The following is a 19,811-nucleotide window of genomic DNA, read 5'->3' on the forward strand; positions in this document are numbered from 1 at the left end:
CACTGTCCTGAGCGTTCGCCTCGAGGCACGATGTCTTGGCCTTGCTGATTCGGACATCGTGTCCGGAACGAACGGCGCTTCGAGTAGCTATACAGTTGAGCAAACAACACGACTGTGTTCTCTAGTCAGTCGTTTTGTGAAACAGATGATTCCGTACTCATACGAGTCAGCGATGGAAGCAGACGAGATCCGTTGCGATTGAATGGATCGGTGACAATATGTTCCGATATATTATGTATGACGATCACAATACTTAGTTTGTCAGAACCTACCCCGATTCGTGCGGTCACAGCTTAACAACATTTAAAAAAGGACATGTCAGCGGTCTTGCAGACGCCACTATTAATCTCAGAAACTAGCGAAGGCCATAGCACTGGATTCCAGGTGAAATGCCCCTTGGCATGGTGATCAAGCGATGTTATGGATTTAACCAGTACGCAAAAGCAGGCAAAAGTGCAAACAGTCAAACTTTGCGGCTCTACTACAGCCGCAAAGCCTAATAATGAGCCCACCCAAGCACGGAAGCAATGCTCGCTGGCGCGGTTACTACAATTCGAATGAGCACCCGCGTCCTCCTGAAATGTGCACGATTCGCTGATCCTTCTGCAGTCTTCGTAAGGATCGCATTAGACGTGGATTGCGTTAGATCGCATTAGGTGTCAAGCTTCCACCGTATGAGATACATCGCACACTATTGTCTTACTTCCACCTCGTGTAGCACAGCTGAAAAAATTGCCACACTGAGCTCCTAGTTCATCACAATGTATGCTTTCACACATTTCACTTGAATAGGTAAAAACTCGCCGTTTCTGCAGAAAATTCTGGATTCGGCAGAAGCCCCTCTTTTCATCCCAATTAAGGCCAAGACGGGCCCTTTCTCTTTCGTCCCCTCAGCTCGCTGTGGTGAAATGCACTCGCCCGGCGTGTCCTCCCCACATTTTGACACTCCCCGACCTTGAGCCTGCATCGCGCGTTGTAGCCGTTTTTTTTTTGTATATTGCCTTCCCCGCACGTCGAGCCTTCCGTCACTGCAGCACGATGTTGACGTCCCCAACCTCGTGCGACTCGTAGGTGATGGTGCCGTCAGGCGAGAGCCCATCACCGCCACCCAAGTCGGCGGCCACGCGAGACGTCAGGTCCACCGTCTCGACGCGCAGGCCCAGGAAGCCGCCGTAGCCCGGCCGGCCCTTGTGGTACAAGCCGAGGCCCGTCAGCCAGACGGGCGGCCGCGGTGCCACCGGTTGGCTGTCCAGGAACGGCAGCGTCGTCTGCGCCGCGTCACGCGCCGCCGAGCTGGCGCCGAACTGAACGAACGTGTCGGGAGCGCTGTCGGGCCAGCTGGGTGCGCCCGTCCGCGTCGGCACGTCCGGGTCGCGGCCCAGCGACAGCTCAGCGCGCGGGGTGCGCAGTGCCGACGGCGTGTTGTCGTTGGAGATCCAGTAGGCGCGGGAGACACTCAGCTGGGCCGTGCGAGCCGCAATCGGGGTCACCTGAGCGGGCGACACCGTGAGTCGGACGGCGACCTCATACAGAAAGTCCTACCAGCCGCGACATGGATGGCCGTCGTGTTGCAGCCTGCGGGGTCCGGAAACGCGCAGGACACAACACGGAGAAGCCACTGAGAAGCGTGCCAGCCATGTGCTCACTGCGACACTTCTTTCCGCGTTAAAAGAGACTAAAATGATACATGGTGACAATAACACTTTGATTCTGAGGCTCGTAACCGGAAATGGTGGCATATCATCGTCAGCTTTTTCCGCCCGACGATAAAAGCGCAAAACGCTGACCATCCCGGTCTGTAACCTGTAAGACCTGCCTCAGCTGGGCCAATCATTGACCATCACTCATTCATTCCATCGATGATCAACCAGAACGCTTACTCCTGCCCACAGGCCAAGCAGGCAACCAGACGCGTTTAAGCCACATGCATGACAACTCGTACCTGGACTTCCAGATTGAGGTGTTCGCCCAGCTTCCTGAACGTGACTCCGGTGATCACGTGACCATCAGGGGCGCGGAGGTCGTCCAAGTCAATGCTACGTCTCGCCCAGCTCAGCTTCAGATAGTCGCGATTGGGGATGTCCCTGATGGAAGGCAGCAGCGTGTCAAAACTTACCGAAAGCGATCCGCTTACAACAGCTAGACAAACGCTGGTGACACAGCCAGCCATTACTGTTATGTTTATACGAAACGTGGCGTACCTTGCCACGGTCATGTTTTGGAGCGCCAGGGCTGCACTGGCCAAGTTGGAGCGCAGGGCCTTTATTTCTGGGCTTTGAAAATCTCCATTCACCCAAAAATGTCATCATTATTGTCTTCCTCTTCGATGAATCCCTTGGCTCCGCGTTGTTCCACGAAGTTCTTGTTGACAAATCGCATTCATTTGATCTCGATAATATTGGGTCGGGTTTCATCGAAGCCCTATCTAATGGTGCCTATGTACTAATGGTGACCGCTGTACAATGTCTTGGAACTCATCAGAAGCGAAACGCATTGCAGCAACTGGAACACCATCGCGGCAGGGGTGTAATTTCTCATTTGATTGGGGGAGCTGAAGCCCCCTCACTTTGCGAAGTGGGCAAAGTTCAGTGAGAAACATGTTTGATGGCATACTCTGGGGTAGCTCGGGTCATTTTTCACCGTTTAGCTCCAACTCGTCAAGTGAAATTACACCTTTGCATGGCAACACAGTATTTATTTAAGTGGTTCTAAGTATAGTTGGACATTTGTCAATTTTACTTAATAAAACAAACACGAACAAGCTATAGGTGAACGAACAGCTAGACACCCGGCAGCCAAATTGCGAATAAACACAAACACGAAAAAACACGTTTTTGTTGATTTCAGAGTGCACTGGTAAAGCTTAAATCGCCTTTAAATATCATACAACTTTCACTTGCCAAACACGTGAAGGACATTTTTGACAATTAGGTCACAAAGTCGCGTCATGAGTTTGATTAAGTGAGATTCCGGGATAACAAAATCTTTCTTGGTTTATTCCAAGTTCAATGATATAGGGGTAAACGTGGTTTGACAAATTGTTTATTAATGACACACTGACAAAAAAGGGCGGTCAATATGACCTATGAAAATTGCCAGAGCCTACATCTCGACATGCGTTGCTCTGATTTTTTTTCACTGCCACACCTGGCTTCTGCGTCTATGATAACCAGAGGAGCTGATTCGCATGCGATCAAAAGTACGAGGGTTTCAAACGGGGTTGTTGACTCAAAATTGGCTCCATTGGCTCGAAAATACCGGTTTGATGATTCTTGGTTGTCTAATGACGGACTTTGCCACCCACGTTTGAAGGAGTGACCTTAATCTGTTGGCAAGCAGAAGGCGGACTTCTGCTTGCAGGCACCTGAAGTTTTACCAGCGGCTTCTAAATAGGAAAAGGAAAAGATGGCTTTCGACCGTCAAACATAATTTCCAAGCTTCACAAAGTTGGCTGTAGCTGTATAAGTAGCAAAATTGACTGACTGACGGAACTAACACATAACATGCTGCATGGCTCGAACAATATTACTCGCTCTGTTATAGAGTTTAACGCGGGTGTCGATTTGTATTCTTTTTTGAGGGCCCTGCCCCCCCCCCCCGCAATGTTGAGCTGCCCCCCCCCCCAATGTTGACTGGAATACTACAAAAACGTGGGTAAAAGATGATCATGACACAAGGGCTATCTCCGTGGATCTTTCTGCGTCGTGGCGTGTAGTACCTCTCATAACAAAAAGTCGCGGTTGCTCTTACCACAAGATACAAATCGTAACAGCTGAGCGGATAAACGATGCAATAAACTTCACATACCTAAAGCCACAAGACACGCAATGGTCTGTGAGGCTAAAGTGAAAAGCTCTTGAATATGGGGATGGCCCCGCCCTCGTCCCCCACAACCAAAATGCATGCCGTTTCCCATGACCGTCATGGAAGAGCGCCATCGGCGCCCTAAGGTGACCTCTTAGGGGGTACCTTCACGTGCCGATCAGAAGGGACGCGTGCGATCAGTGCCTGTTCCCTGGATCCAACCCTACATGACTTATACTGCTTAAATTAAAGACTTATCAATTATACAAATATTGAAAACGCATAATGTATGCTTAACAACATATATTGCGTTTAATCAAAACAAAGTGGGCTAAATCCGGTGAGAAAAATGGGGAGGAGGGTAGGTTGTCGGACCTTCGGTTCGCCCCCCCCCCCAATACTTTACAAAAATTGACACTCCCGGAGTTCGATGTGTAGCAAATACTTCAATCATAGCAAACTTTAAGGTCATGGCCACAAGTTATTAATGGGATCACATTTGATGCACGCGCACTCGGCACACTCGGTCGCGTCGATTACTACTAGAAAATCAAGGATCCCAAACAAAATACACAAAGGGCTGACCTCAGTGGGGGCACGCCAACACTGACCTGTCGATGTCAATAAGCTTGGAGATTGGCTTCCATTCCACGGAAGAAGCATTGACGAAGCCAAACTGGTTCGCTGTCCCCTGCTCAATCTGGATGTAGAAGACTCGGTCCTTCTTCACGAACCTACATTGGAGAACATCAAGTAACTTTTGTGTACGAAGGTAGCAGAAAAGCACATGCCCAAGGCAGTATGATCTCAACGTGTCTACGTAGGTCAACTGCGTCGTGTCCCACGTCATGCAACTGGCAGGCAACTGTGTTGTAAGTTTTCCTCTTGTTCTATCCACAGCAGTGCGGCATGTCTGCGGTCAATCTTCTCCACAGTCGCTTACAGGGACTGCTCCACATTTGAAGACATTGAGACAAGCATCAGATGTGAATGAAAAAAATCGTAACTAGTAATACGTTTAAGTGAAAAACACTACTCTAAACAACAAAACTTTACCGATTAGTTCATGCGGTCTTAAATACATCACATAAAGAAATAATTGTATATTATATTCGTTGTGATAAATATCGACGACCAGTGGCAATCATTTTCTGTCCTGTTTTTCGGCAATGGTAATCAAACCTTTTCGGTTTAGCCGTTTGTGTTTCGGAAAGCCCACAACAGCACCGCATATTGGGCACTAAGACCCGAGACCCTGAACTTCAGGATCCGTGTGGGTTTCGAGCAATGTTCGACGTGCCTGATATTCGCGGCAAGTAATTTTCCAACCTAGCATTCGGTGTGGGTTATCGTAACCTTTCGGTCTGGCCGTCGTGTTTTACGCAGCCCAAAGCGTCGTCCGCGCATCCAGTATTTATAAGAGAGAGCTTGGATTATTTATCACTCTGACATTTTTTAGTGACAATGCCTGCACAGGTTATGAAAAGTTTCCGGCTTCACTTGTCTTGGCCCCTAAAATGTAAAACGCTGTTTACCATTCCCTGGTCTTGATCATTCGCAATCCTACGCACAGCTCTTCGAACGCCGAGTATTCCTACCATATCCAATGCTCGCTTGGTAATGTTCAACCAGTACCTGGTAGTATATGGATGGTCGATAGCTGTCTATTGAGAACACTATTGTTATTAAGAACACTTACACCTATATGTCCATGATTGTCAGTCACAGGTCAACGTGCTATTCATCGTACAGCAGCCAGGTACCTAGATAGCATACCCTAGTTAGATATCCTTCCCAGGTACCATGTACATATATGATAGACGTCACAAAACCAGCTTCCATTTGTGTGCTAACGAGGCTCAGATGGCAACACAAATGACGTCACAGAGACCAAACATTTATATAAATAAATAAATATATATATATATATATATATATATATATATATATATATATATACATATATATCCCCAATATCGTCTTTCAAATTCCCAGTGAAAGGCGGGCGTGCGCGGCTGCCCTAGACCACGGCTCACCTGACCCCGGTCAACACTTTGTTCTGGGCGACGTCGGCCACCACCGGCTGCAGACTGAAGTACCGCTCCGAGTTGGTGGGGTCGTCGCACAGGCAGAAGCAGTACGAGCAGTGCCAGAACAGGTTGCGCCACCAGCTGTCCACCTGGTGGCAGGTAGATGAGCTACACGTGACTCAACTACGCTCGTTTCGCGCTGACATGCTCCACACCTGCATATCAGAATAACATCTACGCCGCTAGCATTTCACTGTTCTGCACGCCCTGCCCAATTGGAAATCCTGTCGGCGGTATAACTATCAACGCCACCCAGCACGGTCGGAGCGGAACGCGGAACAGCGGTCACACAGGACACCGTAAGTCACTTTCAGGCCATAGTTGCGTTATCTCTCCTGCCGCACATAACTCCTGAGAGCAACGCCTCGACAAAAGTCTGTCTGTGCGGTGTGCGAGGTTGGCAGCCCTTCTGACCCATGACACATTCACTCTGTTCATACCACGCAGCTGAATAGACAGGCTGACCTCACTTTCGTGCTTGCACGCACACTTTTCGTGTGCGTGCACCGTATAAAGGCGTGGGCAGCCACCATATCACCTTTGTCTACATCATTCGCATCATTTCAGACGCACTCCTGCCGGTCAGTACGCCTTCGTCTTCCCCCGGCTGCCCGAGCGGTCACCTTGCGTGAGTCGGAGCAGCGGCCGACGCGGCCCAGCTTCTGGCCGTTCTCGAACTCGATCCAGTCGTAGCGGCGGTGGGCGCCGCCCTTGCCGTCGGCGAAGCACACGGTCGAGTCGGCGTTGTAGAAGTGACAGTCATGCACGCGCCCCTGGCACTGGCGCTGATGTCCGCAAATCATGAAGTTCCGCTTCTGCGTGAGGCACGAGCAGAGGAGGGGAGCGAGTGAGGCAAGGACGAGGTGACGCGGCGGCTAAGACCTCAACACCTGGACTAGCGCTCGTAGGAGAAGTAGATGGCGAACTTAATAAAACGCCCTTGGGGTAAGCTGAAAATATCATTCTTGCCGTATTGACTGATGACTGAATGTTGGCCTTCACGAAAAAATGGCGCAAGCCAGAAACAAACTTTTCCGGTAAACTCTGTGGAGAGAGGCGAAAGATTCAGGGTGAACTGGGCCCCCAGGCTTCGGAAAATTAACAGGGCCCAATAAACATTGTCAGGGAATAATTGATCAAAATGGATGACGGTCCAGGGGCAACAAGAATCCCCTAAGTTGATGAACAGACAGGTAGGTTGGTTTCTTCTCCCCATTCAACTCGCATACGGCCACTGTAATATTGCCAAAAAGCTGAAGACATTGTCCTCTAACCCATTTAGCCCCGGCACTCCTGATGGAGACTAGGAGTATATCTCCCCATCTAAGGAGACATTGCCTCCCCCAACTTGGGATAGATCGCCTCCCCCAACTTGGGATAGATCGCCTCCCCCAACTTGGGAGAGATTGCCTCCCCCAACTTGGGAGAGATCCCTCCCGTAACTCGGGCTTACATCGCACTCATATATCACTGGCATGAGATGCATAAAACTTGGCATCACTCGATCAGGCCACGCAACGCGCATGACAATAAATGGCAGGCAGTGAAAACAGGGGAAACGATAAACGTCCCAAAAGACAGCGGGCAGCAGGCAAGCTAACGACGCAGGCACTACTGCAATCGGGTTCGGCGGGCACTGAACGTCACTGGCATGTCTGCAGATTTGCACACCTGTGTAATACAGCCAACAGTCGCTGTACTAGCCATATCTGTGTAGCATATCTAATTGATGAAGCATCAGCACTCTCCAGGCGCCATCCGAAGCACGCTGGCGCCGGCGCAAGTGTTTGAGCTCACCTCGATGCAGCATGTGCTTCGATATGACGCACTGAAGTAAATTATTTAAGTTACGTGCTCTCCTCACTGACGCATGCAGTTACAGGCAACCCGATCGCTACAACTAACTCCATTGCGCAGCTCCATATCAGCGCATCAGACGATCCGAGTCCACGAACACAGACAGGCCGTATCACCAACCCCAAAGCACTAGCTCGGTCGGATGCGCACCCACCACCACACTATTGCACAGGGCACAACATATTGACACTAGTTTTGCCGCAAAGTGCTTTGCACTACGGTACGTGTAAATCTTGTCACGTATGCATAGGAGAGCATGCGTGGAATCTGAGATGTGTCTTCGACAATTGATTTGGGGGCGCAGCAGATAAGGCTGACCTAACACGCGCTCGGGTGGGGGGTCAAATTGACCCCTCACCCGAAGGTTTTTCCAGAATGGTTTCCGAACGGCGCGGCGTAGCCGCGCCAAAACTTGCATAGCTGTAGGCGATTGAATAGCAGATCGTTTGACATAAAAAAATTAGGTGTAACTTGTAAGGTCGCTGACCTATGGTAGGTCAACGTCAGGTCATGGTTTCAGCGAAGGCAATTTCTAGGGAGTCGTCCAATCTGATACAAAAACGGAGTGATTGACGAAGCCATACATCTCTGAGATGCCTGCTTAGGCACCCAAAATATTGAATGAGCAAATTACGTTGACCTAGGTCAGGTATGAAGGTCAGACCAAGGTCAAAACCAACCTGATTTATTACTCTAGGGCTTGCTGTATGGGATAGTTCGTGGTGCTCATTTCAAATTTATTTACAGCAGGAACCGCACGACCAAAGATGACCCGGGTTGACATTTTGTTTTAGGAACATTCTGCCTAGTGTAATCTTTGTCTCTTATTAAAATGCAAAACTCAGAGCAGTCTTGTGTAATTTTGGTCACCATGACCTTCAAAAGGTCAAACAAGGTCACTGACCTCAAATCGGCCTGTGACCGTTTGCTTAGAAACAGTTGTCTAGGCTCCGAGGCACTTTGGAGACCAACCTGGAACTTTACCTTGTTTGACCTTATTTGACCTGATGGTCATGACCTAAGAGGCTCAAATTTTGACCTAAGTGCGTTCACGTACAGGTAGACACCCTGTAAATTCGGTATCTCTAGCTTTCTTAGCTCCTGAGATCTCAGGGGGGTAAATTGATCCCCACCCGAGCGAAGGGTATGTAGCCGGCCACCCGGGCGCGTGCTATCCTACCCCCAAAACCTGATTTGTCCCCAAATTTTGGTCACTTAAATATATGTTCCCGATGCCAAGGATGACACCAAACTTGGCCAATAAAGTCTTATTTTACCGAAGAATAATTGTCACAACAAATGATATACACCGTCACAACAACCGGCACAGTAAATAATAATGACGGCCCGGCATCATTACCGGAAATAGGTCCCGACAATCTTCACGGAAGGTGGTCAGAGGCGCAAAAAAGTTTTATGCAGAATGAAGTGGCCTGACGCGTGCTCATTCAAATCCGACAAAAGTATGCACGCGACACGTTTTTCGTGGAGAAGGGACATTTTTCGTGTTGAAACCCCCTAGTGTATAAGAAACTACATTCCTGGAACCCCGTACCAACATTGTGATATGTAATAATATATACGGAACTGACAGCTGCCAGTTGAAAATCCCGGTAGACCCGGTAGAATAGACCTGGTAGAATAAACAAATATCGAGAACATGCCGTGCTATCTTACGACACGTCAACAATTGCGGGCACCTGCAGCGCGCTTACCTAACCACATGCAACGTAAAATATCTTTTCACTCCAGGTGCAAAACATAGAAACAAAAGGTCAAAAATGTTTGAAGATGGGGGCATCATACAAAAACGCGCTTTGTTCTCATACTCTCAAGTTAGCCATTTTATGTCCTTCATGGCGTTATTAGTGTTAGAGCGTATCATGAAAGAAATAAGCGTTCTGTCACCATTTGGTGCATCTGACCGGATGCCTTTCAGACGAAGCCGACAGGTACATGACCTGGTCTCATGCGTAGTGTATAATGTACCTCTGCCCAGCCTCACCACTACGCCAGTATGTCTACTACCAAGACACGTTTGCCAGCCCACACCGCCTGTGCACGCGCCACGTGTCGCGATCGTCTGCTTGCCTGCTGCACCGTGACGTTGGCGGCAGTGGCGTTACCAACCATGTAGCAGCCCTCGTGCCTCGCACGCTTGTAGTAGGCGCAGTTGTTGTTGCAGGTGCCGTCGCGGTTGAGGTCCACCTCGTTCTCCATGTAGCCCTGGAGCAGCTCGGTGACCTGCTCGAAGGTTGTGCCCTCCACGTGGGTAGCGGGGTCGCAGCGCCAATACACGTTCGACAGGTCCTTGATGACCGTCTGCGCCTCGGCCGCCACGTCGAAGGAGATGCGGTCGTAGGTCTCCGACGTGAGGCGCGACTCCACCGTGAACAGGCCTGCACGCGGGGAGAACAGACTGACAAGTTGAAGCCAGGGTGGACGTCGAAGCACCCTCAGCATCACAGGTGGAATAATGCGGAACCATTCTAGGAAGAATGGTCCACATACTGGGTAGGAAGACCAAAGACGTAATGTCCGTAGTCAGTCATTGATGCAAGCACAAAGCGGGGACGAGCTCACCAGGTGGAGGCAAGAATAAAAGGGACGTGGAACTTTTTCTGGGACTTGGGACAGGCAGAACATTCCTGTTTAGAGCAATGATATGAATACACCACTTAATCCTCCTCGACGACCGATATCATTCGTGCCATGGCATTTGGTGAATAGTTTTCGCATGTTGCAGAAAATCGCAGTCGAGCCAAAGATGTTTCGAAAAAACAGAAAACGCAACGCGGCCCTCTTTTCACACCAAGCGAATGGAGCTAAGATGACCCTTCCACAGTAGTCGTTCCACACACACAGCCTTTCGGCCCGAGGCAAACGCCGAGGATAGCGAGCTGATAGGGAGGCAGAAGACGGGCGGACGAACAGCGGTGACGGGGGAGGAAGAAGTTGTTTTTCGCCTGTCTCACAGTCGAAAATCAACACCTTCAAGAGCAGACGCAGTCAATTATTACGGACGAACGTGCTGGCAAGTTCGAGGAGGATGCGCAGATCGTCTTCACATGTTGCTTACCTTTGTCATATAGACGAAGCAGCATATACGAGAACTGGATCATAGAGTACCCCTTGGCCAGGGCCAGTGCCACCGTTCCGTAAAGGCCGTATGCCATTTGTTGGGGCGACTGCTTCAGGCCGCAGATCATTGTCTCAGATCCCTAGAGAGAACATGTATGTGATGGCCAACTCAGCGCACGCCTGATTGAATCAAAGAGTATGTCTGAATGCATTGATGCCTTGACGAACAGCGCAAATTGGGTGAAGAAGACGAAACATGGGTCAGTTCAGTACTCCTCTGCAGATGTATGAGTTCGTAGCATCACACATGTGCACGTACCGACGTGACTCAAAGCAAGACGGCTACAATAGCTGCGGCTACGGCCGCTTCCACACAATGTGACGGAAAGGACGGACGTGGACTTCCGTCTTTTTTGTTGTTTCGACGCGAAGAAGCCTGCGGGGCATGCACAATCGCCTCCTCGTGGCCTTTTTAGTCCACAGATAACACGTCATCAGCGCCTCTTGCTGCTTCTGCTCACCTTGAGCACCTTCTGCAGCTGGCGGAACAGGCCCTGCTTGAAGGCGTACCGCTGATGGCGGGTGTGTGGGGTTGCGTGCATGCCCAGCCCCTTGGCCAGGTGGTACAGGTTCAACATGGTCGACTGAAGCGATTGTGGGTCATGCGAGACCGCATGCGTCGCGAAGTTATCCAGCGTGTGGCGTTCCACAGTGCTGTTGTGGCGTTGGTAGTAGAGGAAGCGGTCGTAGTTGCTGTAGACACAGACGTCAACACTCGTGACGGTCGGCCTAGGGCAGATATACCGGGGCGATAGGCTGGGAGAGAGAGAAGAAGAGGGACGGGCATAGGTGACGGAGGAAGAAATACCTGAAAGCCGACTGCGAGGCTGGTAAAAAAGAACCCTTCCGAGGACAGCCGTAATGCTAAGCAACGCCTTCGCTACAATGATTTTTTCTAGTCGAGCATGACGACAATTGGTCGTTTTTTTCGAACCGGGCGCAACCACAGATACTGTATCTCAGGAAATTTAACAATTCAAACGATTTAAACCGCGATTGGTGACGTGAGACGCATTACACCTTGCAGACCATCTGCGATCACAACTCGCAGAAACGGCTGCATATACATTCGCGAACGATGAGGCAAAATGAAGCCCACAGACACGCAAAGCGCACTTCAAAACAAATAAAAAAGGAACCTGTCAGGGACCTCATTAGCAGCTGACGTCTGCAGACTCGACAGCAGACTCTGTGGTCTTGATGTGTTGTGGACTAGAGAGGAATCACTTTTGAGGTTTTTACGGAGTACGTTCACATTGCCCGCAGTTTATAATATGTACAGGCCATAAAGCTCGCGGTTCTCCACATCCATAACTAATAATGTCCATAGTTCACAACGTCCACAAGTTTGCTTGCGTCCGCCAGATTGAGCAGTTTTGCCCTTGTGCAGAAAGGAAGGCGCTAAGCGTCGTGAGGCCATTTTCCCCAATTTGGTATACAGTCCAGCACTATTGTTGCGAAGTGAATCATCCGCGGCTTCCCGAGGCCCGATTCTGAATAAGCCCGTCTGGGAAGAGACCGGCCCTGCATAACAGGCCTGAAACAAAATCAACCGCAATTAACCCGAGTTTGCATATGACGGATTGCAGCTAACTCTAGAGGAACAAGATAAACCTTGCACGAAGCTGACAGCCGTGTCCACGGCTGTATGGAGGAAGTCGCCTGGCAGGCGTTGCAGGGCGAAACTGACGTGCAAGAAGAGCATGATGGTACGGATCTGGAGCGGCGCAGGAGGGGGGGGGGGGGGGGGAGGGCAGAAACGGCAAGAGTATGTTTTGCTCCCAATATTTTTGGAGGCCCCTTTTGTCCAAGCAAAGGATTTGCATCTTACGCGGATTACCCAAATTCCGATCGAAGAGGCTCCCACCACTGAGCAAGAAGGTACTAGTAGATCCGGCTCCGAAGACTCTTCCCACATCAAGAGAGCCGATTTCTGGATCATGAGACAGCCCTTATGAATTGGGAAGCCCAAGCTCTAGTTCAGGAGGCCCAACTGTGTGTTAAGGATTCTGTGTTACGGGCTCAGAAGACAACCGTTATGAGCCAGGCAGCCCCGTTGTGAACTAGGAGGTCACCGCTGTAAAAAGGGGGTACCCGTTATGAACTAGGAGGCCCCATCACGGACTAAAAGGCCCCGTTATAAACTAGGAGGCGCCTGTTATGAACCAAGAGGCCTCCGTCTTTAAGAAGGAGCCCCATTAGGAACTAAGAGGAACCCGGTGTGCGCTAGGAGGCCCCGTTTGAATTGGGGGGGCTCGGTTTTGAAAAATGAGGCCCTCATTACGGACCTGGAGGTCTTGTTATGAACTGGAAGGCTCCTTTACTAACTTAACTAACTTCAATACACGTGAATATTTGTTGTATGGGTAGTAAGTGCCGCCATCGTATAGATGCTGGCACATACACCTAGTTGTCAAGCCTTCATTTCATTTCAGTTTCACTGATATCACTAGCTAATTGAGTTAGCTCAGTGGTAGTGTCAAATTTCACATATCTTCCAAAATGACGCCCTTATGCGTGTGCAGGTGAAAAGTGATCATACAGACACTGCGTTTACCTTATCTCTGGTCCATTTGACGGCTATGGGACTGTTAATGCGCAGCGTGATCTATATTTTTGCAAGGTAATATTAGGTCAGGTCACGATACTTCACGGGGCGTTTACGTTAAGCCCTTCATTTTCGAAGTTGCCATTGGCAAGTAAGCATTGATCGGAATGGGGTTCTCCCGGCTCTGCAGTTATGCGCACCCGTGCGGTGCCACGTGTCACTTGCATGGTTCTCTCAGGAACCGTATCTACAAAATGACTGCAATATTTGCCATGTTATGGCGCGCATCAGGCCAGAAAATTGCATTGCACGCTTAACGAGACTGAGGAAGTTTTCTCTGCTGATGCACATATGGCGAGTTCAATCATTCGAAATGCACGCTTGAAACTAAAAATTCCATACGGTAAGAAATGCATGTTTATGATCAAAATACCTTGGATTAGTGAGCGGAATTCCGCGTACATTTCGAGGAAAGCGGACGGCGGTTTTGCCCATGCTATTATAGAGTAGAGAACTTCACGGGCAAGATTCCCCTCACTACATCTATCCAGCACCACTGGGGCTGTGCCCACACTAGAGGCCTGCACGGATTACATTTCTGTAACCCTATCCACAGGTTACCCATGGGACTGTGCCCAAACCCGGTCGTTTCCCATCCCTGACAGACATTGCATTTTCACCCGTTACCCACTCGTTCGCATTTTTCACCTGTTAAATCATAAGTCATGGAAAACTTCCAGGAACGTTTACATCCGAACCTATGCTGTTTCGTTTTTTTTGTTTTTGTTTTTGTTTGTTTCTATTTGTACCAGAAGTGCAGATAAAGCTAACTATCTTTACATGAAGCACAAGCAGTAACGTTGTGCAGTACTTCCCGGACAATATAATCGACGTTTCGTAAACGTCTTGCCCATGACAAACCACATGCTTTCCCAAGATGCATGACAAGGGTGCGTTTGGCTGGCAGATAATGTCGCAATTTTTTTAGGATGGCGTTTGGCACTACCAACACAGAAAATTATCCCAGATATTTTTCCGTGCCGAGGGAGAATCCCGGAAAATTTTCAGAGTATGGTCAAGACGGAGAATCCTTTTTCGCTATGCATAGCCATAACCACTAGCTGTGTATGGCGCGTGGGGGACGAGTCTGGGGATAATTTCCAGACCTGCCGAACAAATGGTGCATCTCCGTGCATAATTACCGGTGAGATAATTATTGGTTGAATAAATTGTGAGGCCTGGCGTTGTATAAAACAAGAAAGTTTGGGTGCAAGTCACCCTCACAATAAAATAACAGCCAACTGCAGTGTGTAGCTGTTATACGCTTGCTATAAGCTTGAGTGCAAGTCACCTTCACAATAAAATAACAGCCGAGTGCAGTGTGTAGCCGGTATATCAACGATCCGTCTCACTACTGCTCGACAAAATCAGGCCAAGCTTCCAAAATTTTGGTTCTTGCTCTTGAGTGAATTTCAGTACTATGCTTGCCTAAAGTTATCAAATGTGTGTGGTCTGGTTTGCTAGTGTGTCATGTCTGCCATGTGTTTTCTCCTACTAATGCTGTGGTTGTAAAAGTGAAAATAGGGTTTCCTTATAATTACATTGTGTTTGTTAGTACACTCTGGTTTTGAATAATTTTACAAGCTAAGGGAGTGACGAAGAAATACGTCCGTTGGTGGGTGGCGGGTTGAAAACTTGTGTACCCATACCTACCCACCATGTTACCCATGTCCATGAGCAGCTTACCTCACACCCACCCGTACCCCATTCCCCATTAATCTTCCTATCCGTGACCCACCCGTTTGTTTGTTGTTTTTTGCAATGCGTAAGATCTACATGATGGAAAATATTCAGGAAAGCCTCCATCCGTCCCGATGACTCGGGTGGTTTGAGTGTCCGACGCTCATTCACTTACCCATTATTTTTTATTCCGATCCGATTTATGAGTTGCGTTTGAGTCGCTTTACGCACCTGCCGCTTTCGTCCGACTGTCAATCAGTCAAAGCAGACCCAAAAAGTCTTATCTATTCTAGAGCCCTTGCTCGTAATTCCCCCCAAATCTGTGCAGACTCAAACGGTTACCCATTTCATGTGGGTACCGACGGGTTTATCCCACCCGTGAAGCCTCCTTTTGTCGCGCACCCTTACTGAGAACTGTCTGCCTTTTTTGATAAGGTATGCTCATGAGAAAACGAGCACCGAGGAATCCAATAAAATGCATGTTACTCGAAAAATGTATCACCTTCTGCAGCATTTGTTCATTTTCATCTAGACGTTTCAAGCCCGGAAACGCCTTGCCTTTATGACAATAACATAAAAATGGATGGTGAATGATTTCTTAATCCTTCAAAAAAAAAAAAAAAAAAAAATACAAGGCTGCGCCACCACTAATAACGTCGGCTGCTGAGTGTTATTTGATTGTTCAACCAGCCATCTCAATAGCAGGTACCAAATTACGCACGACACGTCAACTTTTCAGCTTCTTCCACGCCACTCATGAACCCAGCGATTGGCGGGGAGCATACAAATAAACATAACTCCTAAGACGTTCTCGAACATGGCATGCTTAAAGACAGCAACCTGACAGGGTTAGTGTCTTCGCGCAAATTCTTAATCTGTCCGTCAACAGAGACAGAATCAATCGGCCCCTTGATATTTTTTCGGAGCATTTTCTCCCCTCTTTCCTTTCTTTTTGCTTGGCCCAGCTCGATGCACTGATTGGTCTTCGCATGGCGCCCACGCCCGCTGCAAAATAGCCCCCTCGTCCTAGGAGGACTGGCTACAGGTACCGGAGGCATGGCGTGGGCTAGAACAGGCGCGCTGAGCACTCAGGGATGCCGATATTGGATATGATAGCCGATCTTGAAGGCTGTATTCCTGAATGAAGCTCGTAACGCAGATGTCATCAAGTCTGATTTAGTCTGGAGTAGGAGTTTGTCTGAAATGGTTCACTGGCAGGCTCTCGTTCAGCAGCATAGGGAGATCTGTGATCACAGCCGACAGCCGGCTGGTCACTGAGCTAAGATTCCAAGTAGATAGTGTGCAGAGCAGTGTGATCGTGATACCTTCACAGCGTCATTACAAGCAAAAGCGGATTAGATGAGATCCGAAGCTCTGACAACAACAAAAAACATACATCGGTCAGCTGTTTCGTGATTTGGGCCAACTATTCGGGGCCCAAGACAGACTATGACAAGTGGGGATGAGGACTCCGAAACGAGGTGCCAAACTGGACATGTGTTAAACAAACTCGAGCTTCTGTACAAAACCATGACACCCAGTCATAACTGCAAAAGCTGCGCCAAGGGCATGATCTTTTTTAACGTGTTTCCCTTTCTCACACAGCATAGGTAAAACTTGATTAAGGAGGCTGTCGGTAAAACTGCTTTCTAACACGGAGAGAGATTTTCAAAGACGTGCGAATATCGTGACGCGTAAAGATGAGCAAAAATTCAAACTCACCGGCACTCTTTTGCAAGCACTTATTCGGCATTGTCCGAATGAGGGGGTGCTTTTGCAAAGAAGGCACCTGTAATAAGTCCCGTACTACACAGCCACAAAGAGCCCACGCTACACATCATCCTTCTCGGCCCGTACTACACAGCCACAAAGAGCCCACGCTACACATCATCCTTCTCGGCCCGTACTACACAGCCACAAAGAGCCCACGCTACACATCATCCTTCCCGTCCAACCATGCCTGCCCGAAACACGCTAATCATGATCTTCCGAATTTGGACAGCTATCTATGCAATCCATCCACTGTGGTTTAGTCAATATACTGCGTACTATCTCCCGTTCACAAAAGATAGTACATAAAAGCACACCCGATGCACACTTCGAAACCCCAGCCCCACACTCATACAGTCAAGACCTCAGTGACCTCACCATTTCCCGTCATGCGCCGCTCACCTGTTGATGGGGCGCAGCAGGTTCTCCATCGTCTCGATCGTCAGCTCCCAGCTGACCTCGTTGGCGATGTTGTTCTGAATGTGGCGCAGCGAGCGCTGCACCGAACGCACACTTTGCTCCAGCGTGCCAATGCGGTCACTGAGCGCGGCGAACTGGTCGAGCAGCTGCGCATCGGTGTCACCCAGTATGTCGCCCAGCGCGCCCAAGTCCGGCAGGCGCACACCCGTCTCGTTGGCGAACGTCTTGTCCCAGATCTTGGCGACGAATTCGGTCACACCCAGCGCTGACAGGACGGAGGGGAGGGCGTCAGATGACGGACAGCGGGCTGCGGGGCATGATATGACGGACAACGGGCTGGGAGGCGTGAGATGACGGACAGCGGGGCTGGTGGGACACCAGATGACTTACAGTGGGGTTGCCGGGACGTCAGATGACGGAAAGCGGGGCTGGTGGGACACCAGATGACGTACAGCGGGGCTGCCGGGACGTCAGATGACGGACAGCGAGGCTGGTGGGACACCAGATGACGGACAGAGGGGCAGGCTGGGTGTCAGATGGTGAACAGCGGAGCTCGCAAAGCGTCAGACGGCGGACAGCGGGGCTGGCCGGACGTCAGATGACGGACAGCGAGGCTGGCGGGAAACCAGATGACTCAGATGGCGAACCGTGGGCTGGCGGGACGTCAGATGACGGACAGCGGGGGTGGAGGGGACGTCGGATGGCGAACAGCGGGCTGGCGGGACGCCAGATGACGAACAGTGGGGCTCGCAGAGCGTCAGATGACGGACAGGGGCTGGCCGGACGTCAGATGACGGAACAGCGAGGATGGTTGGACATCAGAGTATGGTGGAGGGATGTGGCGCACCGCCGCGAGAATAGGGGGGAGGGGTATGCTGGCAGTCGGACTCAAACGGGGGGAGAGGGGGCGAGAGCTAGTGCACCGTGGTTGAGGCACGGTAACGGCAATCGAATGAAATAGAGGAACACGGTAAAGGCACGTGAGGAACTTAACGTAGGCATGACGACTACCACGAATTTTTTGAGCTGGCGACGTCGTCGTCAGCGATGTGGCGTTCAAAAGTATTCTAGGCAATTCACATTCACACAAACTCACACATTTTTAGCCATTCACTTGCACTGCCGACGCAATGCCTGACCACATCCCCAGTCAGCGGCAAGCGACGCGAACCGGCTGAATGACCGACCACTTCCCCATTCACACGCACAACGCATTTCCACTGACGAACACCATCGCAGACGCCGCACGAGCGCCGACACGACGCTTGCCCGCCGTGCTCGCGGCCCGTTCATGAATACTGCGACGGCCTGCTTCCGGTCCGGATCAGACTGCCGACCTCCAGCACCTCCAGATGGCCAGACACCGTAGGGCCTGCCACAGCGAGCGCCAGCACCAGCAGCCCAGCCGCACGCATCGTGACGTCTGAAGAGGCCGCCCCCGCCTGCCGACACCGACCATCACCATTCTCAGTGCATACGCGCCGAGCTGAGCACCGTGGGGAGGGGCGGTCAACAAGTATGGTAGGGCCCGCGGCCGAGCCGCCATACTTGCGGCAACATGGCTGGTGGCGGTGGCCGGTGCAAGGAGTGACACAAGATAAACGCGGCCAACTGGTCCACTCGCTGATGCGAAGTGAAATATTGAGGTGAACGGCATGAAACGAAAGAAAACGGGACGATGCTGAATCACTGGTTTCCATATGTACAGCGACACTAGAGTTAGACAGTGAGATGGGGTGGAAAGGATGGTGGAAAACAAAGGTGATCCTAGGCTGCATGTGTTTGGGATAAAAGGTTGCCAGGACGTTGATATACATTTACATTAACCACGCTGGAAAACCGCAAGGCAAGGGGCCCGTGCAAATATAACAACAATACCAGTGTTACTAACATTCGTCGTCAATATTATTAACGGTGTACAACGTATCAGCTGTCGCGTGTACGCAACAACACGGATGAAGAAGCGTCAAAAGCTGCATTAAGTTGTTTTTCATGGAGCAGGCGCAAGCTAACGCGCACTTTGTGTATACAGGTCTTCTATAAACAGACGGCGGCCAGAGCCAAGATACAGACTGCGCATTTGTGCATACGCGGGTCCTGTGGGCGACAGAGTCGTGGGGAGCTCGCAAGGACGACGCGTTGTAAAAGGAGCTTCGCACGAATGGGCCTTCTCCGTTATGGGCCCCGCGGTCCGTCGCACGCACGAGCCTCCATAGGGCCCCTCCCTCTGGGTCCCTATGGACCTCGCAAGCATGGGCGGTCTCTCTCATGGGTCCCGGGGTCCCTCGAATGATTGCTGTTCGTGACAAAGAACATCAGCGGGAGCGCGATGCAACGCAACTCAGACATCCACTTAAAGAAATAAACGGGATCATCGTCGAGTCTTCTCAGACTATGACGCCCCTACGCACGAAAACAGCCCGTCGGGAGCGGCCAGAGAG

General features: G+C 50.3%; 1 protein-coding gene across 1 annotated transcript; it reads right to left on the bottom strand.

Moving 5' to 3' along the window:
• Nucleotides 1–211: 211 nt before the first annotated feature.
• Nucleotides 212–18,785, bottom strand: LOC119109944 (uncharacterized). The gene is made up of 10 exons (XM_037233689.1): nucleotides 18,686–18,785; nucleotides 17,353–17,635; nucleotides 11,354–11,585; nucleotides 10,831–10,972; nucleotides 9,843–10,150; nucleotides 6,518–6,709; nucleotides 5,841–5,983; nucleotides 4,416–4,538; nucleotides 1,943–2,084; nucleotides 212–1,490 (listed from the first exon to the last, which is right to left on the bottom strand). Exons 1-10 carry the CDS (start codon nucleotides 18,783–18,785, stop codon nucleotides 1,026–1,028), a joined length of 2,130 nt encoding a protein of 709 aa, XP_037089584.1. The 3' UTR covers nucleotides 212–1,025.
• Nucleotides 18,786–19,811: the final 1,026 nt, after the last annotated feature.

Source organism: Pollicipes pollicipes, unplaced genomic scaffold, assembly GCF_011947565.3.
Source record: "Pollicipes pollicipes isolate AB1234 unplaced genomic scaffold, Ppol_2.1 Scaffold_7231;HRSCAF=8579_pilon_pilon_pilon, whole genome shotgun sequence".
Taxonomy (NCBI): domain Eukaryota; kingdom Metazoa; phylum Arthropoda; class Thecostraca; order Pollicipedomorpha; family Pollicipedidae; genus Pollicipes; species Pollicipes pollicipes.